Source organism: Dermacentor variabilis, chromosome 7, assembly GCF_050947875.1.
Source record: "Dermacentor variabilis isolate Ectoservices chromosome 7, ASM5094787v1, whole genome shotgun sequence".
NCBI lineage: Eukaryota > Metazoa > Arthropoda > Arachnida > Ixodida > Ixodidae > Dermacentor > Dermacentor variabilis.
The window spans coordinates 142,959,295-142,979,990 of record NC_134574.1 but is presented as its reverse complement, the minus strand read 5'-3'; the positions used below and the strand labels follow the sequence as shown (position 1 = coordinate 142,979,990).

The following is a 20,696-nucleotide window of genomic DNA, read 5'->3' as shown; positions in this document are numbered from 1 at the left end:
CCGACTGCCATGCAGATGGCTCTGGTTAACCCTAGCGGCCTGGGCAGTACAGCTTCGACAATTTGCCGACGGGTGGCAGAGGTGACAGGCCATAGTGGGAAAAGCTCTCAATCAATACGTTCATACCAGTTTTAGACTTGCTGGCAATCACGCACGAGATTACATGCACAGACTAGACCGACAGTTGTAGTAGCGGAGTTTGGCACCCCCCTTCGTATCCGAAAAATCGGTCAACTGTACTTGGCATGCGCAACTTGATATGCATGCCAGAAAGAAAAACGTTCTTTCCTTTATGACAAATTGACGCATATTGAAAGCGCAAGCACATTTTGGCTTGTGGCCTGGTTCGGTTGGACCGCAGTCAACATGCCACTGTGACAATCTTCCGTGACTAGCACGGTTTGTCCCATCTTGTTTTGTGCCGGCAGTGGCAATGGTGGCATTGCAATCGCCGACTATTCTATCGCGACAAGCGTGTCGTGCACTGGAGCACCGCCAGTCTGTAGTGTGCATCTGGTGTTCGATCAGACACGTGGCTCGTGTCTTTCACAGATCACTGTGGCTGGAGTTAACAGTTTGGTAGACTCATTCGAAGGCGAGCAAAACGCCGCTTCGGGCGACACGCAAGACAAGACTCGGCGCACGTCGGTCAGCGCACTGCCCATGTGTTCCGATTCACTATTGTCTAGTAGTGATAGGACAAAGTGCATGTAATTTGTTGTTGATGCTGTGCCACATATTGGCACAAGCCGCAAACGGACTGTCAAAATCCACAGAACACCCGTTGCGATGGGCCATGTCGTAGGCATCACGCTTGCGTTTCTTTCACGTAGATGTGATCTTAAGCATTTTTTTTCCACACGAGACTTCTTTATAATGAGTTTTCAATATGACTAAGTAAATCAAACATTTCTTGCCACTATCAGTGTGTAATGCATGCATGCATACACCTTTAATGAATATCAGATTTGATGAAGTTTGACTGGAGTTTAGTATGTGTGTTGTGTTTAGCAGCAACACATAAAAAAGCTGCCATAGTGCTGTTCCGGTTGACCATAGATGATGTCGTAGACAGCAGCAATACATTCTAATGCCTATAACTCACAAATTACAGTAACGTAGAAGAAGTCATACAGTTACTTGAGTGAAGAATGAGCACCTGGAGGTTTTTCTTCCCATCCATATTTCATCACAGCAAGGTAGATTAACGCTAACGGAGGAAGACATCGCAGTTTATAAAAGTAGAAACCACATTTTATTCCACAGAAGAGCAGCTGCCTAAAAAAAAAGCGACAGAAGATGCATTTCTTAGAAAGAGTAAAAAAAGAAGCAAGCAATGAGTGCGGCAAATAAATAAGCTATGGACAAACACATTACACCTGAAATTTCACGGGGAAAAGAAAAAAAGAGAAACAGCAGTAGTATCTTGCAGCCAGGCAGACATCGCCAACACACACATGCCGATTCTTTTCGGTGTCGCCAACAAGCATTTACGAGAGACCCATTAGCTGTCCCTGGCAGAGAAGGATCTATGGCTGTTAGCTGTGCTGCTGCTATCTTGACTGGAATGCCCAAGCAGCTATAGCGCACACAAAAATTCAGCAAAGTGCTCATCTCTAACACCAGTGTCACATGACCAAGCTTAAAGACTAACTGCAATGAAATTTCGCTTGGGCTGAAGTGGTTATAAACGAGTACACATATATGCTTTTAAAGCAGTCTTGGCAAATCTGCACGGCTGACAGTTGTATACTTTCCTGATTAACAGCCTTTAAATAGTACCAAAGCAGATGACGTATGCACCAGACCACGGCCTCCGTGATCTTCCGACTGGCCAGGGGCACCATCCGATCTGCCCAGGCGTCGTGCTGGTTCTAATATGTTCCGAACTGGCATAACTTTCGGTATGCAGTAATGGCGCAAATCTTTTCCTTCAGTTTTGTAATAAAAAATGTGAGCTTTTCACGACGCATCCACCCGTATCTCAAATATATTTTGCATGGCGGTTGCTCTACGACTGTGCTACCTGGAACTAGCCTTTTCATGTGGTACAAAATTTCACTGCAGTTAGACTTTAGGCGTTGAACACATAATGCCATCAAACTTGCCCATGTTAAGCAATGTTATATAGTCCGTGACAAGTCAACAATGCAGAAAGGCTCCTCCCCAACCCCCTCTTCCCCCCACCCCAAAAGGAAAGCTGATTTGTATGTATTTCATCCCTCAGACCATAAAGAATTCATTTAGGCAACAATATAATGAGCCCAGATATAACAAGTTATTGGATATAACAGTAAATTCAAAATTTGGTCAGCCATGCCTTATTTAAGCAAGCATTTCAGCTGCTACGTTGAAACTATAAATGGTTGGACAACGTCGATTATAGCAAAGTTGACATTTCTTCACTCAATCATTCAGAGTATGCATTCCGCTAGTAAGAATCTGATAATCAGCGAAGAGAAACTTGTAACTACACACTCTGGATGTAGATTTGCATCTTGGCTGCTATGGCGCACCACTTGTGCGCCACCGTGGCCTTCTTTCAAATGCGCAAATGAAAAAGATTTATGCAAGAGCTAGAGTGCTGCAAACAACTGGCAAAGATGTTCCCAAGTATGCTCTATGAATCTAATATTGACAATGTGGCCATAAGGTTGCAAAATAGAGAAGGTTGCGCATTAAGACTAATTACTTGGATAAGAACGCAAAAAACACTGGTAGATTCCCTAGGAGGTTGCTAACAAAAAGTTTGTTTCATGTGCACTGAAGACCTTTCCTTCTATTTCCTCAGCACTTTCTTTGTTGTTAGCTGTAGATGCTGCCGTCAAGGCACACATTTAGCTGCATTCTTGACCCGTCACTGTCTACGTTCTACCGGGGCTAACATGTGTCACGTACATGTGCTGTGCACACATCGCCGCGACTTGCCACACGCACAAACAAAGAGTGCGGCGCATCTAATGCGACATTCACATTACCTTGAGCCTGGAAAGATGACAACCTTTTGTTAAGAAGACAAGCTTTCAGAGTGGCATAGTTAAAACGCAAGCACCGGCACTGTTGTACTCGACACATTCATTGCACATCAACCATAAACCCAGCTCACAGGTACGTGTATTCTGTAAACACGTCTACAACGCATGACAGCAGGTGAACAATCTGCTGGCAAGAGAAGCCTTCGCTGTTGTGCGTGTGCTTCTTTATTGGCCCCTGCCATCAGAAATTGTATTCGAATCACACAGGAGACCTATCACAAACATTCTACATATGTATGTGACACCGCTCGCTCTACCACATGACATGGTTATAGGACTCCCTGATGCAATAAACTTGCAAAGCAAGCGACACAGACTAAAAAACACAAGCATCCAAAGCACACACAAAATGATAAGTGAATGTGTTTCTTTTAAGGCACTCCCTCTGAGACCATTGTTTTCTTTAAGTAAGCAGAACGTGTGAAGCTTGCACTTCGAATGTCTGGACTAACGAACGGACTGCTTCACAGATGCGCAGTCTCTTGTCAAAACTTTCAAAGCCGGCACACATGTGACTGGACATCCATCAGGGAGCTTTGTGCCAAGAGTGCCTGCGGAACTTTTGTCGCTCGAAAGTTCCAGAAATCGAGAGGAACACTGCTCCCTGCTCTCATAAGCTTTGGAGCGGCAGACATATTGAACTGAAATGTTATTGGTTTGGCGACTAGTCTTGTCTGTGGAGTGGCTTTGAAACTTTTGACAAAGACTGTACACAAGCAAGACTTTTGTAGCACAGCCTGTGCACACACAAACCCGCACTCCGTTTCCTTTGGACAATTCTCATCAGTGCTTATCTAATTGATTTCAACAAGCCAATTCCCATTCTCGAATTGAATGTCCAAGCATATCACAGGATAAGCTGTACTGGAATCTTAAGCCCAACAAGTAAAATATATATATTCAGTTAAAACCAAAGCACCATGCAAACTGGCAGCCACAAACAACCACACATTCCTTTGGCTTTCACAACAAGAGAGGATCGACGAAAGAGACAGAGAGTGCAGCTCAAACAGTTGTACGCATCTATCACTTAAGCCCCCTTTCCCAAAACCCCCTTTCATGAAATTCCCGTTCACTGACCCTAGACTGACCACTAACTGCATTTAACCGCGTCCCCAAAAAAGTGACTTGACTAACAATGGAGCCCAACCATCGTAAGCGGTCTCTCCTCCCGAAGTGCAAATTTTCACACACACATACAACAAAGTAAAAAAAACAAAGACAAACTTGGTTCATGAATTAGCCACTAGTGTTCCACGTGGAACTCTAGCTGCTTGAAACTGTGGGGGCCCCTCCCCGAAGACGAAGCTTGTGCCAAAGACCTCATCGAGACAACAAGATTTCCCCGCATCTTTCGCCGAGGCAGTTATTCGGTGGTCATTGCTCGTCGAGAAACCTGAGCACCTCGGAGCACGGTGGGCGAAATGCTCACTCTACTGCTTCGGTGTTGCGCCTCCTCAGCTGTGCACCCTCACCGTCGCCGATGTCCTTCTCCTCGAGAGTGTCGTCCAGGATCACGTCGTCGTCCTGCGATGCAACGCGTTTGATGCGACGACATTAAAATTGCACCCAAGTGGCAGCACTTTCGCCCCAATTTTAAAGCAGTACCGACAGCATTTCCAAGCTCTCCTTTCCTTTTGAAATTGCTTGAACTCAATAGCCCAGAAAAAGAATAGTGGATAGCCTCAGAACCTCCTAAATAATTTTCTGTGATAGTTTTCCTATGAACCAATTTTGCCTTCATTTCCCGGTAGGTGTTACACGTCACCACGCCATGACGCAGAAGTCCCATTGGAGAACACCACGATGTATATTTTGGCACTCGATCCAGCTCGCTCAGCCATCCGTTATGCTGCTACTTCGAGCCATGCACCTTGTAGCAGCATAGCTGACAACCGGATGAGCTGGAGTGAGTGCCAAAGATCCTGCGTCACAACATCACGACCCATAACATTTACCAGGAAACAAAACCGAAACTGGTTCGAAGAAAAGCTATTATAGTAAATTAGGTTGGATGTTCTGAGGGGTTTCTAGTATTTTTTTTTTTCGTTAGAGCTTCCTTTTAAATTCTTTTCAGAACATTTTCATTTAATGAAAAGGAAAGGTAAAACATTGTGTCACTACTCCTTTAAAGGAATACTGACAGCACGTTTTCAGCTTGTTGATCGTTGTGGCTATCCCACGTGCAAGCACAACCAGAAGAAATGTGCATGTCAGCAAACTGCTTTGTTTCATGACTCATGACGTCACGATAATGTAGATGACGCAAATTTGGCTAGAGACAACTTTAGCATTAAAATATGAGATTTGATGTTTCCCGACCTCCACACTTGCCAAGTGCAATTCCTTGACCTGCAAGGAACATGTGAAGTTTGTAAAGCTTCAAAATCACAGTGCCATTTACCAGTGCAAAGACGAGACAACAGAACGGACAAGAGAGCGTGATTGTGTAACAAGACAGCGCGACAAGGCAGCGCTCTGTCTCGTCTAGTCTGTTGTCTCTACACTGGAAAACAGCACTATGTCGAACCAAGTAGCCCAACGGAAAATTCCAAATTTTGTCAGTACTCCTTTTTAAGTATCTCAAAGAAGGTTTACACTGTGCTGAGCTGCAGTGTAAGCCCTTCTACGTTCTATTTCTTGTTTTATGCGCTGCTGTAAGATGATCATAAACAATCAACTAGCCCGAATTTTTACCCTAGTGAAGACTCAAACACTTGAGCTAGGAGGGACAGCGTAGTGGATGTCTCCGCATTAATTACTTTTCAACTTGAAACCCAAAGCTTGGAATATGCGGGTGCTTTCAAATTCCGCCCCAGTGGAATGCAGCAGGGAATCAAGCCCGCAACCTTACACTTCACAGCGGAACACCACAGCCACTGTACCACCGTGAGTGAGTAGAAAGGACATTTAAAGAGGGAATGTCAGAAAGGAAGGTTGGTGGTAATGCCTTGCCCGTTTGGTGGGGAATGTGTAGGAAAGGCGTCAGGCGGGCTGCAGCTATACAAAAGCTGTGCATTCCCGCCATCTGAACGCTGCCGTGTGAAGAACGACTGGTACCTTACCTCGGGAGAGCGCTTTTCTAGCGAGGACAGGTGAAGGAAGCAGGAGTGTACAAATATTCGAAACTTTTGAATTACGAAACGAACATTGCAGGCAGCCAGGTGAAGCCATGATAATTGGCACTCAAATTTTTTTACTCGTGGCACCAGGCAGTTGGTATACAGTCGAACCCCGCTACAACGAACGTCGCTTCAACGAAATTTTCGCTTCAACGAAATATTTCCAATTCCCCGTCAGCTCGCTATACAAAGTAATGGAACAAATTTCTCATCACAACGAACCATTTTTGGGGCGCGTTTCCGCTTCAACGAAATTTTTGCTATGCGAAGCTCGATTTAAAAATATATCTTACAATAAAACAAGCATATCGCCGCCCATCTATGTACTTCCATAGGCCCACGCTGCTTTGTTTCGCTAAACATTCGCTGGACCAAACTAATCCACTCACTGAAACGCACATGATCACCGCCATAGCTTGGTGTTGATGACTATCGGGCTGGCTGCCTTGCGACAAGGCGCGGGGGCAAGCTCCCGTTTTCTTCCAATCCAATTCAGAGCCGCAACCAATCCGTTGCCAAAGGACGCAGCAGCCTGGCAACAGCAGCGCGTTTGCCCTAGTTTTTTTCACTCGTGCTTGTGCTGCTAGTGCGCTGTAATGAATGCGAGCATGGCGACTTCATCTAGAAAGCGGAAGTTCCTCTCGCTTGAAGAGAAGGCACGGATTATCAGCGCGGCATCCAGTGGCAGGAAAAAGGGAGATGTTGCAGCGGACTTCGGCATCTCACAGAGCACGCTGTCAACGATCTTGAAGTCGAAAGACGCGATAGCGCAAGCTCTTTCTTCGGGGACATCCGCGAAGCGGAAAAAGCTGACGCAAGCGGCTCATGAGGACCTTGAGAAGGCTCTGTACACGTGGTTCCTCGACGTGCGCGCAAAGAAGATGCCGGTCAGCGGAAACATGTTGCAGCAAAAGGCACTTGGCTATGCCTGTATGCTGGGCATCAATGATTTCAAAGCCAGCTCAGGGTGGCTGACCCGTTTTAAGGCCAGGCATGAAATCGTCGCTAAAGTGCTGTGTGGGGAGTCGGCCTCATCAGACGCCGACGCTGCATCTGCTTGGGCATCAGCTACTGTGCCGGAATTAATGGAGAAATATGCCACATCAGACATATACAATGCCGATGAAACGGGACTTTTCTTCGAGCTCCTCCCCTCCAAGACGCTTCACATGAAGGGCCAGCCATGCAGCGGAGGGAAGCATAGCAAAAAGCGTGTGACTGTGCTCCTGTGCTGCAACATGGACGGGTCTGACAAGCGCTGCCCACTGGTGATAGGCAAAAGTGCGAAGCCGCGGTGCTTCAAAGGTGGCAAGAGCCTGCCCGTCAAATATGTTGCCAATAAGAAGTCTTGGATGACACGGGCCGTTTTCAAAGAGTGGCTAACCGCTTTCGACCGTGACATGACGGCAAAGAAACGTAAGGTTTGTTTGCTCATCGACAATTGCTCAGCGCATAACGTTGAAGACGTTCAGCTTCAAAGCGTGGAAGTAAGATTCTTCCCGCCGAATTGCACGGCTTTAATCCAGCCGCTGGATCAAGGTATCATCAATAGCGTTAAAAGCGCTTATCGACAGCGACTGATTCAGCGGCTGGTGTTAAACATCGACACCGGTCGGGCAATCGAAGTGGATTTGTACATGGCTGTACAGATGGTCTCAGCAGCGTGGACGGCAACCAGTCGCAGTATCATCTACAACTGTTTTGTGCACGCCGGCTTTCACTCCGATGCTCAACTGGCAGCGAACTCCACGTCGGACGAGGAAGGCTGCAGTACAATTGCTCCACCCTCCACAGAGGCCAATGCGGCATGGGCAGCCCTTCAGGACTCCGGAGATGTGCCGGCCGATGTTCACATCGGCGACTACGTCGCTGTTGACAGTGAAGTGCTAGCTCACGAGGAGCTGAGTGACGAAGCTATAATTGAGGGCGTTCGCCACAACGACGCATCATCGGATGATGACAGCGACGCGGAGGACTTAGCGCCACCACCTGCAATAAAAGTGATGGATGCTTTTGATGTGATCCGCAGATTTTTCGGTGCTCACGATGACGACGTCGCGATGCAACTGTTCACCGAGTGCGAAAGCCGCGCCACTGCACTCGTGGCAAAAAAAAAGAAGCAGAAGAAGCTGACCGACTTCTTTGGAAATAAATGATGTTTTGGGACTATGTGGTCCAACCTGACAGTGTTTTTGGCCTGTTTTCGCCTCAACGAAATTTCGCTTTAACGAAATTTTTCGCGCGCCCCGTCAGTTTCGTTGTAGCGAGGTTCAACTGTAATTAGATACTATTTATGGATGCTGTAGCTGTGTGTTCTTTTTGGACTAAATTTGGATACTCTTCGTTGCAGGATTACTTGATATAATAGTGGCTGTCATCAGGCCACCATTCGAACTAAAGAAAAATTTTACTTCTCTATGCTCTGCTATTGCCACAGACACCCACCCTTGATTAAATCTCGAAGGTACAGTCAGATCTAACTGGTCCACAAGACTGTCTTGTAATGCATTAGCATTCTTTGGATACTTCACGCATTTTTGGGGGGCTACCGTATTTGAATCAAGGCCAATAGTGTTTACTTCAAATAATCATATACTACCAAACTCTAGGGTCGGCTTAGATTCAAGGATTTTATAAAACACGCCAATTTGTAAGTGAAGATGACAAATACGGTGCATATCTAGCGCCATCTAGAAAAGTCAGTATCGCAGCTGCTACTAGCCACGCCAGTAGGCTATTGAAGTATACGAGCGACATTGTCATTTTGACCTGTGTCGCATCGGCGCGGCGTTATCGCAATGGCACCAAATGGGTGATGCTACTACAGTGCCGCTTTCCAACGAAGTTGTTGTGCTGGCCACAGAGGCATCGTCAAACGTTCAAGCCGGGTGGGACTTGAGCGTCAATGAGAAAAACATCCTCCATTTGAGGGGGCAACGGGAGATGCTCGTCGGCGCGGGTACTGTAGACCCGGGACTGGGTAGGCAGCGCTGTTCTTTGAAGCCAATTTGGAGTAATGGGTGCGTGCCACTCAGTCCAAGCTGGTCTTCAACGAACCTCTGATGCTAACTTGGGTCACCAAGTATGTGCCGGTAGGTGTGTGCCACTGGGAACGTTCCACTGGGAATGTTCAACTGGAAATGCTCCACTGGAAATGTTAAACTGGGAATGTTAAACTGGGAATGTGCCACTGGAAATGTGCCACTGGAAACGTGCCACTCTAGAATGACGAAAAAGACCCCTCACATTTGTCTTCTGCCGAGCGGAATCTAACTCGCATCACAAGGGTTCCTCAAGGACAACAACCCGAACCATCAGCAGTCTGCGGCACAAATGCACTGGACTATGTGCCGCTTTTCAATGAACGACTTTTAGAACGACACTTCAGCAGGTTGCTCCACAAATGCCACAGGTATATGCCACTCCTCAGTGAACCTCTCCCCAAGTTAGGTTGGGTTAACACCCGTAACTGGGTGTTACGGAAAGAGAGGGAACAAGTCTCAGCTTTCGCACGCCACGCTCCTCGTCTCGGAGGCCATGCACGGACTTCTTGCCAGTGTCACTAGATAGCGCAATGTGTCCAGAAAGCAGCGTGACCGAGGAGCATGGTTGTTGCATGACGCGTTTCTCAGTGTTCACACGCAGCGGCGCACTTAGAGTTTTGGAGGCCACGTGAAAGCTTTGCTGCTGCGGTGCTAGATGGCACAGAGAGTCCTTAGGGAATCGCAAACAAGGGGTCCCACTGCAGCACACGTCTCATACATAAAGCTCGTTCCGATGGTGTTACGATTGGCCAGCGGGGGTAATGACCTTCTAGCCTCTCCTACACAACCGAGACAAATGACTTTGTGAAGCTAACAATGCGTCCCCCTCGGACAGACCTGCGGAACCAGCAAGGTGAGACACATTTGGCGGATCGAGTGTTGTTGGTTGGTTCAGTGTCGCAGTCACAGACAATGTAGATATTGTAAATAAACCCAGTACTCCTCGTTCTTGATGAGAAAAAGTTCCTCCCTTCGACAACATACTTAGCGTGGATGAGTCAGAAAACGGCGTGGGCCGGCTACCCCTTTTTACATGCCCGAACCCAACTCTTACAATGGTGACAGTATGTTGTGTTGCTATATTGATCCAGTGCTAACGCATTACTGTCGACAGTCATGGTGAGATGTGTTCTGCCACAATTTTTTGGGTCACCATGGATGCTTTGATAATCCTGAGTACACAAACAAGGTGCTTACTGGTTCCTTACGCTCCATTTGCAGTTTGGTAAACTATACTTCATTATGTGAAATGGGATGACAGAAGCTTACTAATGTTTTGAATAAAATGGGTAAAGATTGTTTTATATTCATGGTGAAAAAGCCCACTCACTATTTCAAAGTACTTGATTAACTTTTTAGTCGTTCCAGTTTTAAAAGCTAGTATCCGCACATGGAGGCCTTTAGAATACTCTTGCTTCCTCCATCGATACTCTGCAGCACGGCGGCATGAAGGTTATATTAGGAAGGTTAGGTCGTGTTGTGCATGAAAAAGTGATGCAAACAAAGAAAGGTATTAGTATTTAGGCCTAAGGTGCAACAATGCATTCAGCGATTCAAAGGAAGACAAGGGCAGCTGTGAACATCAAAGCCAAGCTTTCACTCACAGACTTGTTGCCGGCTTCAGACTCGCTTTCGCCCTCTTCCTCTTCATTGTCAGACTCTGACTTCTTCACAGGTTTGTACGCGGGCACTTTTGCTGGGAATACTGTGTCTATGATGCATACGATCAACTGCAAATAATAATAAAAAGAAAGGCAGATGCAACATACTTTGATGAATCTATGTTACAAAAAGCTTTCTTGAAACGTTTCGGTTAACTGCTGTGCAAAAGATCACCAGATGTGTGAAGTTTAATTTCCCCGCATCGGCTTGGTGAGAGCCGATCGAGTTAGAGATGGGTGAGAAACAGACCAAGCAGACCTTCTTGTCAACTTGAAGGCAGATATTTGTTGCAGTGTGGATAGTTAGGTACTATTTTCTTTTCATTGTGTAGTACTTTAGTAGACAGAGCTGTTCACGAGCACATTCATAGGGTCCGTAATAGCTATACATGTGCTGTGTGCTTTGTGACTTCTCCATTCTCTACTCGGTGAGAAACACCCACACCCATGCAGAACCCCGGGGAGTAACGCAAAGAAAGCTTCACAAAAAAAAAACAAAAAACAAAAATGTTGTTAATCTGACATACTCCACTTGGTCAACGGCTTGAGATGCACAAAGAATGCAGAGCTTACGCTGGAGCATTCAGGTGTCTGTGAGCTTCAAGCACACTCGATTTCCCGCATTAACAGGGCTATATCTTGTAGCCACTCTTTTCCATCAATTCCATTCAAAACCTCATTGATAATTCAAACAATCATTCATAATTAACTTGTACACAATGACTGAAAAAAAAAAAGATGTTCTTCCTACACTTTGCTTGGCTTCATACTGTTACAAAATAATGAGACCCTCGCTTTACCACCAGATTCTTTTTGCTGGATGGAACATAGACAGCAATACACAGGTTATTAAGGTGTCAAAAGATGGTTTGACATCTTGTTTTTCTCACAAGCAAGTACTGTATTTACTTGCATAATGATCTCACTTTTTCGTAAAAAAAAATTGACGCAAAATTCAGGGGCGCAATTATTACGCGGGTTAAATTCCCCGTGAAAAGAAACATTTTTTTTCATCCTGTGTTTGCTGGGGGATGACAACAGGTCAACACGCAGGCGGCTGCCGCTGTAACAGTGCGGGACACCAAAACGAAATTGGCGGCCGGCAGAGCAAGCTGAACGTGCTGAACACGATTTCTTCCGCATCAGTAATGAATAATATCGTTATTATCGGAAAGTTTGCGGCAATAACGTAGCCATGTCCACTTTGTGGGGACAGAAACAGATGGGCACGCTTAGCTGTCAGTGATATAGAAACACATGGCGGGCATGCTGCGGAAACTGCGGCATTTGTCTTCACTACTATCCTAATACGGCACGTTTCCGCGAAGGGTGGGTGACTACCTTAGCTGTGTTACAAGAGTAGGCATATGAATAGGGTACACTTCTAATGCATCAGTGCAAGCGTGGCTACTATCATTGCCGCTCGCGATTTGTTGCGTGCCCACAAGTGCAGAGGAGAAGAATCGAAAAGTGCCTTTTTTTGTTGTTGTTGGACACAACCATTATAAAGCCTACACATAATAAAGGCAAGTTTGGTTGTAGCTTTTTTTTTTTTCGTGGAAATGCGGAAAGTGATGAAAGGAATGAAATTGGCATCTGCTTAAGAATGTTTGGTGCGTGCAGACTGCTTAGTCTGTCTTGAAGAGTCGTTCGCGTAGCATTCGACAGATGGTAAGCACAATCATTATTAGCTAGACTTGGCACATGGCATATCACTGCGGCAAGTTCGGGGTGCGATCATTACGCGAGTGCGATCATCATGCGAGTAAATACGGTAGTTCGTGGCAACCTAAGAATGCTGTGGCAAATGCACTGCTGTCTAACTTAAAAAGACAAAGAAAAAGCATAAATTTCCTTTCCAAGATGCCAACAAAGCCACTCTTACCACAGGACAAGGAATGGCAAGCCAGAAAACACGACAACAACACAGGTTCTGGCACAATTTCTAATTTCTTGCACCAACTTGCTGCTACACAACCGATTTTGAAGCGGCTACTCGGGCCAACTCAATTTTTTTTTACTAAAGTTAAACTAAATTGCATTTTAAAAGAGTCAAAGACTTAAGTTAGCAAGCTTCAAGAACTTGTAGTTAACTACTATGGCCCAAATACAGAATATATATGCAAGCGTGACGTCACACTGACGTACCGACACTGAGGCCTCTAATAATCAACTCATTACTGCAAAATTAATGAATACAGAGTTTTGAATATACACTATCAGCCTAAACTGATCTGTTGTTTCTCTTTAGTGTCACCTTAAACTCACTTCTGTGTTGAAATGGCAGAGGCGACTTCTTTCAACGGCAGTGTTTGGTGGCAACTACAAACAGCTTTGGAGTAGCGTTCCGCGCACGCTTACACACGTTAAACGCAAGCCCTTTGCCCGCTCCTTGAAGACAGTCTAACGCACAGAAATGAGAATGTAAAGAAAACATTAAGAGACAAAGCGCTGTCCGGTGCCTCATGCCAGACATGTCCAAGCCAAGTTACTCCGTTAACAACCATCCGGTCAGGTCTATGCTGGCTTACGAATGCCAGCTATTAGGCTTATGAATGCCAACTGTTAGGCTTACGAATGCCAGAAGCACCTAGCTATTTCAGGAACCCAACGATTTCAGAAACTGGGCACGTTAGGCGCCTGTAACCTGCAATTCAGGTAAACTCAGAGGAAGCGAAAGCCTATTTCACTATTTATTGACAATGAACAATTGCAGGAACACAGCCATAGAGACAACTGGCACTGAAGCACGAGACATGGATTCGGCCACGTTTGATGTTATCACATAAACATTATGTGCATCAAACTTGCCAAATAGCACACACTACCACAGCTCATGCATGCCACAGAAAGCTAGTAGCGTGCGGATCACGCACACAAGGACAACACTATTCCTTCACGCTTGTAATGTGCTTACGCCTGCTTGCTAACACTATTCTGAAGCTGTCTTACGATTTGTAGCGCGGAGACAGACAGGGCTGGGCTGGTGCAGCGTAGTTTCGTGGGCAGAGCTTGTGCACAATTTCTAGGTTGTCACCCTGTACAGCTTGGGCATCCTTCTCCACCGATACTGAATGACACTTATGCCGGAAAGAAGTGGTGTTTCTTACCAGACCCAAGACAGCACCAATGATGATTGTTCCCAGGGCAAAGAGTATGTACGAGCCCCAGTACGGGATGCCGTAGTAGTCAACCAACGTTGTGTGCAGGGCCTACATGAGAATGAGAGCACACTAAAACGTGACACAGCTGGTCCCAAGCACAAATACAGCACATGGCAAAACACAGTGTCGGCGGTAGAACGTGGCACGGGAGCATTGTAGTAAGCAGCTTATTTTACCGCAGAAAACACAGAAAAGTTGATGGTGCATCAGCTGCTTCTTATCATATCCGATATAATGTTAATGCCGGCATTGTTATCAGTGGGTTTGACTGTATCTCGAACTGCAGATTATGCATGCTTTATTTCTTTGAAGAAGCCAAACGCGACAGTCAACTATTCTTATTTATAAAAGCAATGATATGATATTTTCTTAGTTTTACATTTCTTTTTCTCGCATTCGATTAAGGTACTGCACCTATGACCACTACAAAAAAAAGAGAGAGAGAGAGAGAGAGAGAGAGAGAGAGAGAGAAACAAGGGAACACTGGCAAGCTCCAGGGTGCCCTAAAAATGAACTATAACAGTTTTTCCACAAACCAGTTTTTTGTTTGATTTTTCTCCGGGAGGTGGTCACATAGTTGTAGGACATTACGAAGCTTTGACACTCGCTCCGGCTTGCTCAGTCATCTGCTATAGTGCACCACGCTCCTCAATGTAGAAATGTAACAGACCCCACAACACATGAGCCCCAAAATGTTGAGATGCCCACCTCCCACGTGGTTTCTGACGAGTTTGCATGAAACTATGCCAGGAACCACAAATGGGATGCCTGCCCAAGGAATGCGGCACTTGGGATCGATTGATTAATCTATTTCTTCGGTTTGATTTCCAGAGGCAACACTAGGGCAATTAGAGATGCCGTTGTTAAGGGCTCTGGATTAAAACTTTACCCGCCATGGTCGCTCAGTGGCTATGGTGTTGGGCTGCTGAGCACGAGGTTGCGGGATCGAATCCCGGCCACGGTGGCCACATTTCAATGGGGGCGAAATGCGAAAACACCCGTGTACTTAGGTTTGGGTGCACGTTAAAGAACCCCAGGTGGTTGAAATTTCTGGAGTCCTCCACTACGGCATGCCTCAAAATCAGAAAGTGGTTTTGGCACGTAAAACCCCATAATAATAATGGATTACAACTTTGACCAGATGGGTTGCTTTAACGTTAACTTGAGCCAAGTACATGAGCGTTTTCGCATTATGCAACTAATAAAAATGCAACCAAATGTAGCTGGGAATGAAGCCCACAACCTTGTGTCCAGCAGCACAACACCCAAGAGCCCGTGAGTCACTACGGCGGGCGCATCATACTTGTGGTGGAAAGCCACAGACTACACACACACGGAGCGCCAGCTTCAGACTGAAAGATGTGGTAGTGGGGGTGGAAATTGAGCAACTAGCAAGAAGTATATTGCACAGCTCTAGCCACGCGACTTCCTTTAAGTCATTAGGTGCCTAGCAAAAATTATGCAAATGCTATTCTGGCAGCATACATTATCAGCTATCTCACTTCCTCGTTGGCAGACAGAACAATGAGCAGGATGCAAGAAACGGAGAAGCCGCGTTTTCTTGAATCCAAGTGCTCCCTTTTATATCATGACCCACGGAGACGACAGTGGGGTTTTTTCACTCAAACGCAAAATCATTTTCGGATGCTACAGACTGTACTCACTGACACATTCAAAAGCATACAAAATAGATGCATTATGCACCGACCTGAAGTATACCACTAATTTGCGAGTACGACTTTTGTAGAACCCTCAAATATTGTTAAATGATTTCATGTGAGTTTTGAGCTCTTATCACATTTACCCACATCTGGTTGTTATAACAGATGGAGTTTGTGGAAGTTTGATAGTATGTGTTTTTGGTGCACAGTTAGATTTCAAAACATTGCACTTCAATTGTTTTTTAGGTCTGCAAATTTTTAGCAAATCTGAAAAACAAGTGAGGCCCTAATAAAGGTTCGGCTTCCTGGAGTAAGTAGAATTTGCCCCTCTTTTATTTTTTATCCAAATCCAGGTCAGCAGTTGCGTAATAAAAACATTTATGCATTGCGCATGTATTTTATCACAAAACGTTGGCCCCAAGTTAAAGCCTTGTTTTGACTACTGCCCAGTAAAGTGGTAGTGTGCAAATTTCGATACGACCTCAGTTTTTGGTCTTTTGTGCCCTAAGAGCAGAGGGACTGCTTTGATGCTATACATGGTAAATCAGGCTACATGCCAGTACATACCCTCAAACTCATGGATAACTTGAAGAACTGAGCCACCATGGACATCCTAGAGGAAAGAAAGAATGCAAATAGGTCAGGTTCAGTCGGGCTAAAAATACGCTCCCTATTTCTGTAACCCTGACGAACTGCAAGCTCGCCTGCCTTGTGCTCACAGCAATGGCACAATTGACTGATCCTTTCAGAGCACGAAAATTGTGCTATGAAAGTGCTATGAAAATTGAGAGTGTTGTGAATATTGGCAAGGCTAGCTCACCACACACCAAGTTTCGGCACTGCAAGGACAAGCGTGTCACAGAGATCACACGCTGACGAATCTGTCTGCAATGTATGAAACCCTGCATGGTGCATCGCATCACTGCATGGCATGAAAGCGGGAGAAATTTCAAAGGGCCGCGCAACCTTCCGCCCTAGACAGCCTCCCTTACTGCCGGAGGTTCAACGTCAGACGCACTGCCTGCATTTTGACAGGTTATGGCATGCGACTTTGGTAAATCATCGAAACACAGAATGCACAAGAGCCACCATGAAATGCGCTTTGCAGCATGAAAAAAAAAAGAAAAAGAAAAGGAAGAACGAGGCAGGGTTCATGAGGTAAATGTGACGAGGCTACACGGCTCTGGTATGAGAGGAGGCAGGGAAAGAATGTCACTTGTAATCAAAGGGAGAGAGTGTCTACTTTGGCAGAGAAGTTGCCTCCAAGCAGCATAATGCTAAGACATTTACCTCTAACAACAAACCAATCTGAAAAGTGCTTGCAGTAAAACACTCCCGTCCCTGCGCCCTGCAACATCCTGTGTGTAACCAAAATCTCTAATGGAGCCTGGCGAGGGGTCCCTTAAAGTTGCATTATGAGAACAAACAAATGAGAACAAACAAATCTGAGTGGTTTATTACAGTCAATTATTGTCAATGAAACCCACTTATGCACGCAGTAGAGCCTAACTGCTGTCTTAAACAGATTTTGATGGCAGTGCCAATGAACCCTGAAACGGCCAGTCAGATATGCCATACGAGTGGTACGCAGATGGGCGTGATAACAAGGCCACCCAGCATGATACTGCACACCGTTTATGTACAAATGAGGGAAACTGAAATGCAGCAGCATAGTCAGGAACCCAATTTCTGTGGTTGTTTCTAAAGCCGCACAGCAACACTTTTAGAACACTACATATAAGAAAATTATGATGATCTGCAGGCAACATAGCATGCGCATGCAAGCCAATTATTATTTTGTTGCATCCAGCAGGGAGCCGACAATAGCAGGGTATAGATCACCTGCTCTTTCCCATGGCTTTCAAAGCCCTCGAATATTAGGTCCCGTGCACGATGTCACGGACCTGTGTAACAGCTCATAGATGCCAGCCATTGTTGGGCAACTTCTTTGTAATCATGAGCTATGTCCGAATGAAATCTCATGCACATATGCACAACCTCCCCAACCTTCTAGGAAACGGGGAAGCTACGGTTGTCACGTGTCCCACACGTCCACTCAACAGACTTTTCTCACTCTCTGGTACCACTGCGAGGCGCCATTCTTGAGGGGTTACCATAAGTGCACCCGAAAAGAAGAGAAAGTAACAAAAGGAGTAACAGGCAGGGCACTGCTATTGTCACCAGCCCAACTAGGAGGAAAATTGTGTTGAGGAAAAATGGACAAAGCAGACAATGTGTTCATTATATCTGCGTTACTAGTAGTAGATCCTATTAGAAAAATACATTCGGTAATATATTCCATGAAAGAAAATACAGCGCCAGGTCCTTCAACAGTGTACTATCCCAACTTGACTTTGGTAAGGTGCTAAGACTCACTGGACATTGCAGACGTCAAAATTGGGAACAGTGGAACATTTTACAATGCAATACTTGGCCAGAGAAGTGCCTGTTCACATTCAGTGTCCCATAGAAGTTGACAGAGGGGTCAAAATGACGCTGTTGTGTTCCAGACAAGTGTGGATGCGCATGACCTACTTTGACAAATTTAAAACATAGAAGCGACCACAGGCACTTTTGAATCACATCTGTCTGGGTTGTGCCTAGCAAAAAGCATTGCACCTGTGGAGGTTTAAACAAGCAGTACACTAACACTCGAAGTGTGAATGCACACGAATTGCTTCAACAAATTTAAAACACAGAAGTTGTTACAGGCATAGCATGAATAATATTCATTGCTGGCCTGTTTACTTGAGCATCTGCAACCAAGCTAATACAGATGTGTGAACGAGTGCCTTTGTCTGGCCCATGTCTAGCAAAAAAAATTGCATGTGTGGAATCTCTCACAATTGTTTCATGAACCCATGAAGTGCGAATGCACACGACTTGCTTCGAAAAATTCACAATGTAATCATAGGCACAGAATGAATGCTTCTCAATGCCTTGCTTAAAGAGTCTACAACTAAGCTAATACAGATGGGGGGCCTGTGTGGCCGGCGTCCAGCACAATACACTGCATCCGAGGTGGCTCAAACAATCGCTTCACAAACACTTGCACGAAGTGCCAGAACACAAAGGACTCACTGTATGGACTGGGGACTCTTCCAGGTAGAGACTGGCTCTATGCTCTGCCATTTTTTCTCTTCGATGAAGTTGATGAATGACTCCTTGTCCCTAGTGCCGCGGTACTGCCTGAACTCGCCGTCTTTGACACTACATGAAAAAAATCAGACAAACATGTGCGAAGTGGGTCACAATGGACCTTTCTCCTCATTCGCAAGTGTGCTTCTTTGCAATGCGCAGTTGCCCTATTTGCCCAGCTAATGGCGTCACCAGTCATTGTTCAAGTGAACGTGATTTGCAAGCTGCGGTTGCCGAGGCTTGTCTCCCGTTTGCATGGTTTCGTCACGAGAGACTCGCGTACATTTTCCATGACATAAAGAAGCAAACTGTGCTTGTAGACGCTAGCTGCAAAAAATGACTGTGGTGCCATTAGTTGGGCAAACAGCCTTGCAGGGAGCTTTGCTTTACAATTATAAAAAGGTTATGTATGTGCGAGATGTGTGCATGTCAAAGTGCAGCAAGCGTTGTACAACCTCCATCACGACTGTCTAGGGCGTTATAGCCTTGTACTGTGTCTAAAAAAGAAGCACAATCTCACAGAAATTTCTGGGTTCAAGATGAGGTACTGAAGAAAGTGTAGTCTGCAGGTTCACATTGACTTCCTTGAGCTCTGCCACCATCGATCAAATCCTGAATATGCCCTCGAATACATTGTTATTCGCTCAGGGGCACAGTGTTCCATTACTCTAGATAGAAATGACACGGGCTGTACAGCAAGTTTCGTTAGAAAGATATGTGCAGCTCAACTACGAAACGAGCTCTGCCAGGCTCTTTGCAAAAGGGCTGCCAAGTGTTACGTAAACTCGTCGGAGACGAACACACGAGGTAGGCCGCAAGACTAATTTGCGTTGCATGAGTTTGACTGAGCAAACTACTCCGACTCACTGATAGATGGTCGGCAGCGCTGTCACCATGAATCTCCCGCTCAGACCTGCAATTGGAGAAACCATTTCCTTCGCGTCAGCTGCGAGCCGCAAAACGGCATCGAAAGTGCAACATGATCCCGACGGCAAACGAACCGTTGCCCGCACGTTTGGTTCGTCATCGCTCGGTTCACCTGGGTTCGTGGTGACGTCAACGTGGGCGACTTTGACGCCCAGGTCTTTGCTCCACTTCGAGAAGTCGTTCCAGACGGGCCCGAGCGCTTTGCACGCCGGGCACCATGGCGCGAAGCTGGAAAGATAAGGAACAACGCAAGCAATTTACCATGTCTCTGGTGACAAACAATTGGGGGCAAATCTTGCACCGAGTCGCACCATCGGCGCTTTTGAAACGACACGCAAGTGACGATGCAAGCAAAATGAAGGCCTACGGAGACGTAAGGGAGGACGGAGCAGGGTGTTCGCGTACGTGAGTGGGTCGAAACGTCGCTGATAACGCGCAGTTTTTTTTAAGAGAATACGCGATTAGCGTTGAGAAAAGAAAACCCCGCCCCGGAACAACAGGGGAGCCCGGTCGTCAGATGTTCTGGCGATAAAACGACGGCGACAAAGTTTGAAGCTGCGGCTCACTCACAATTCGACCATCCATTCCCCTTCGAGAAGCTGACTCCACGAGTTCTCGTCGAGCTCGACAAGTTCGCCGAGCGCACTGACGTGGGTGCTCGACGCTAGAAACACCACGGCGAGCAACACCGACGGCGCTGTCATGATCGCCATTTTCAACCACGAGCGCGGTGAGATGAGTGCCTCTCGTAGCGGTTTAGAGGCGTCGCCACATGTCCGGACGGGTCGCGCCATCTATTACGTGTCGATAGAGATGAGAAAACAGCAGCATGGCCCTCTGGTAGTGGTGGTGTGCAACGTAGTGCTGCAAATCTCGGAGGACCTGAGCGCGGTGTTTGAAAACTCCTAACGTTTCTGAGCAACATATTTTAGACGGCTTTATGA

At 46.0% G+C, this 20,696-nt stretch overlaps 1 protein-coding gene across 1 annotated transcript; it reads right to left on the bottom strand.

The window, feature by feature from the left end:
* Positions 1-1,232: 1,232 nt before the first annotated feature.
* Positions 1,233-20,496, bottom strand: LOC142588044 (thioredoxin-related transmembrane protein 1). The gene is made up of 8 exons (XM_075699484.1): positions 20,323-20,496; positions 19,865-19,980; positions 19,693-19,738; positions 18,769-18,897; positions 16,255-16,300; positions 13,973-14,074; positions 10,806-10,931; positions 1,233-4,562 (listed from the first exon to the last, which is right to left on the bottom strand). The coding sequence occupies exons 1-8, from the start codon at positions 20,463-20,465 to the stop codon at positions 4,464-4,466; spliced, it is 807 nt and encodes a 268-aa protein (XP_075555599.1). The 5' UTR covers positions 20,466-20,496; the 3' UTR covers positions 1,233-4,463.
* Between the last annotated feature and the right edge of the window lie 200 nt (positions 20,497-20,696).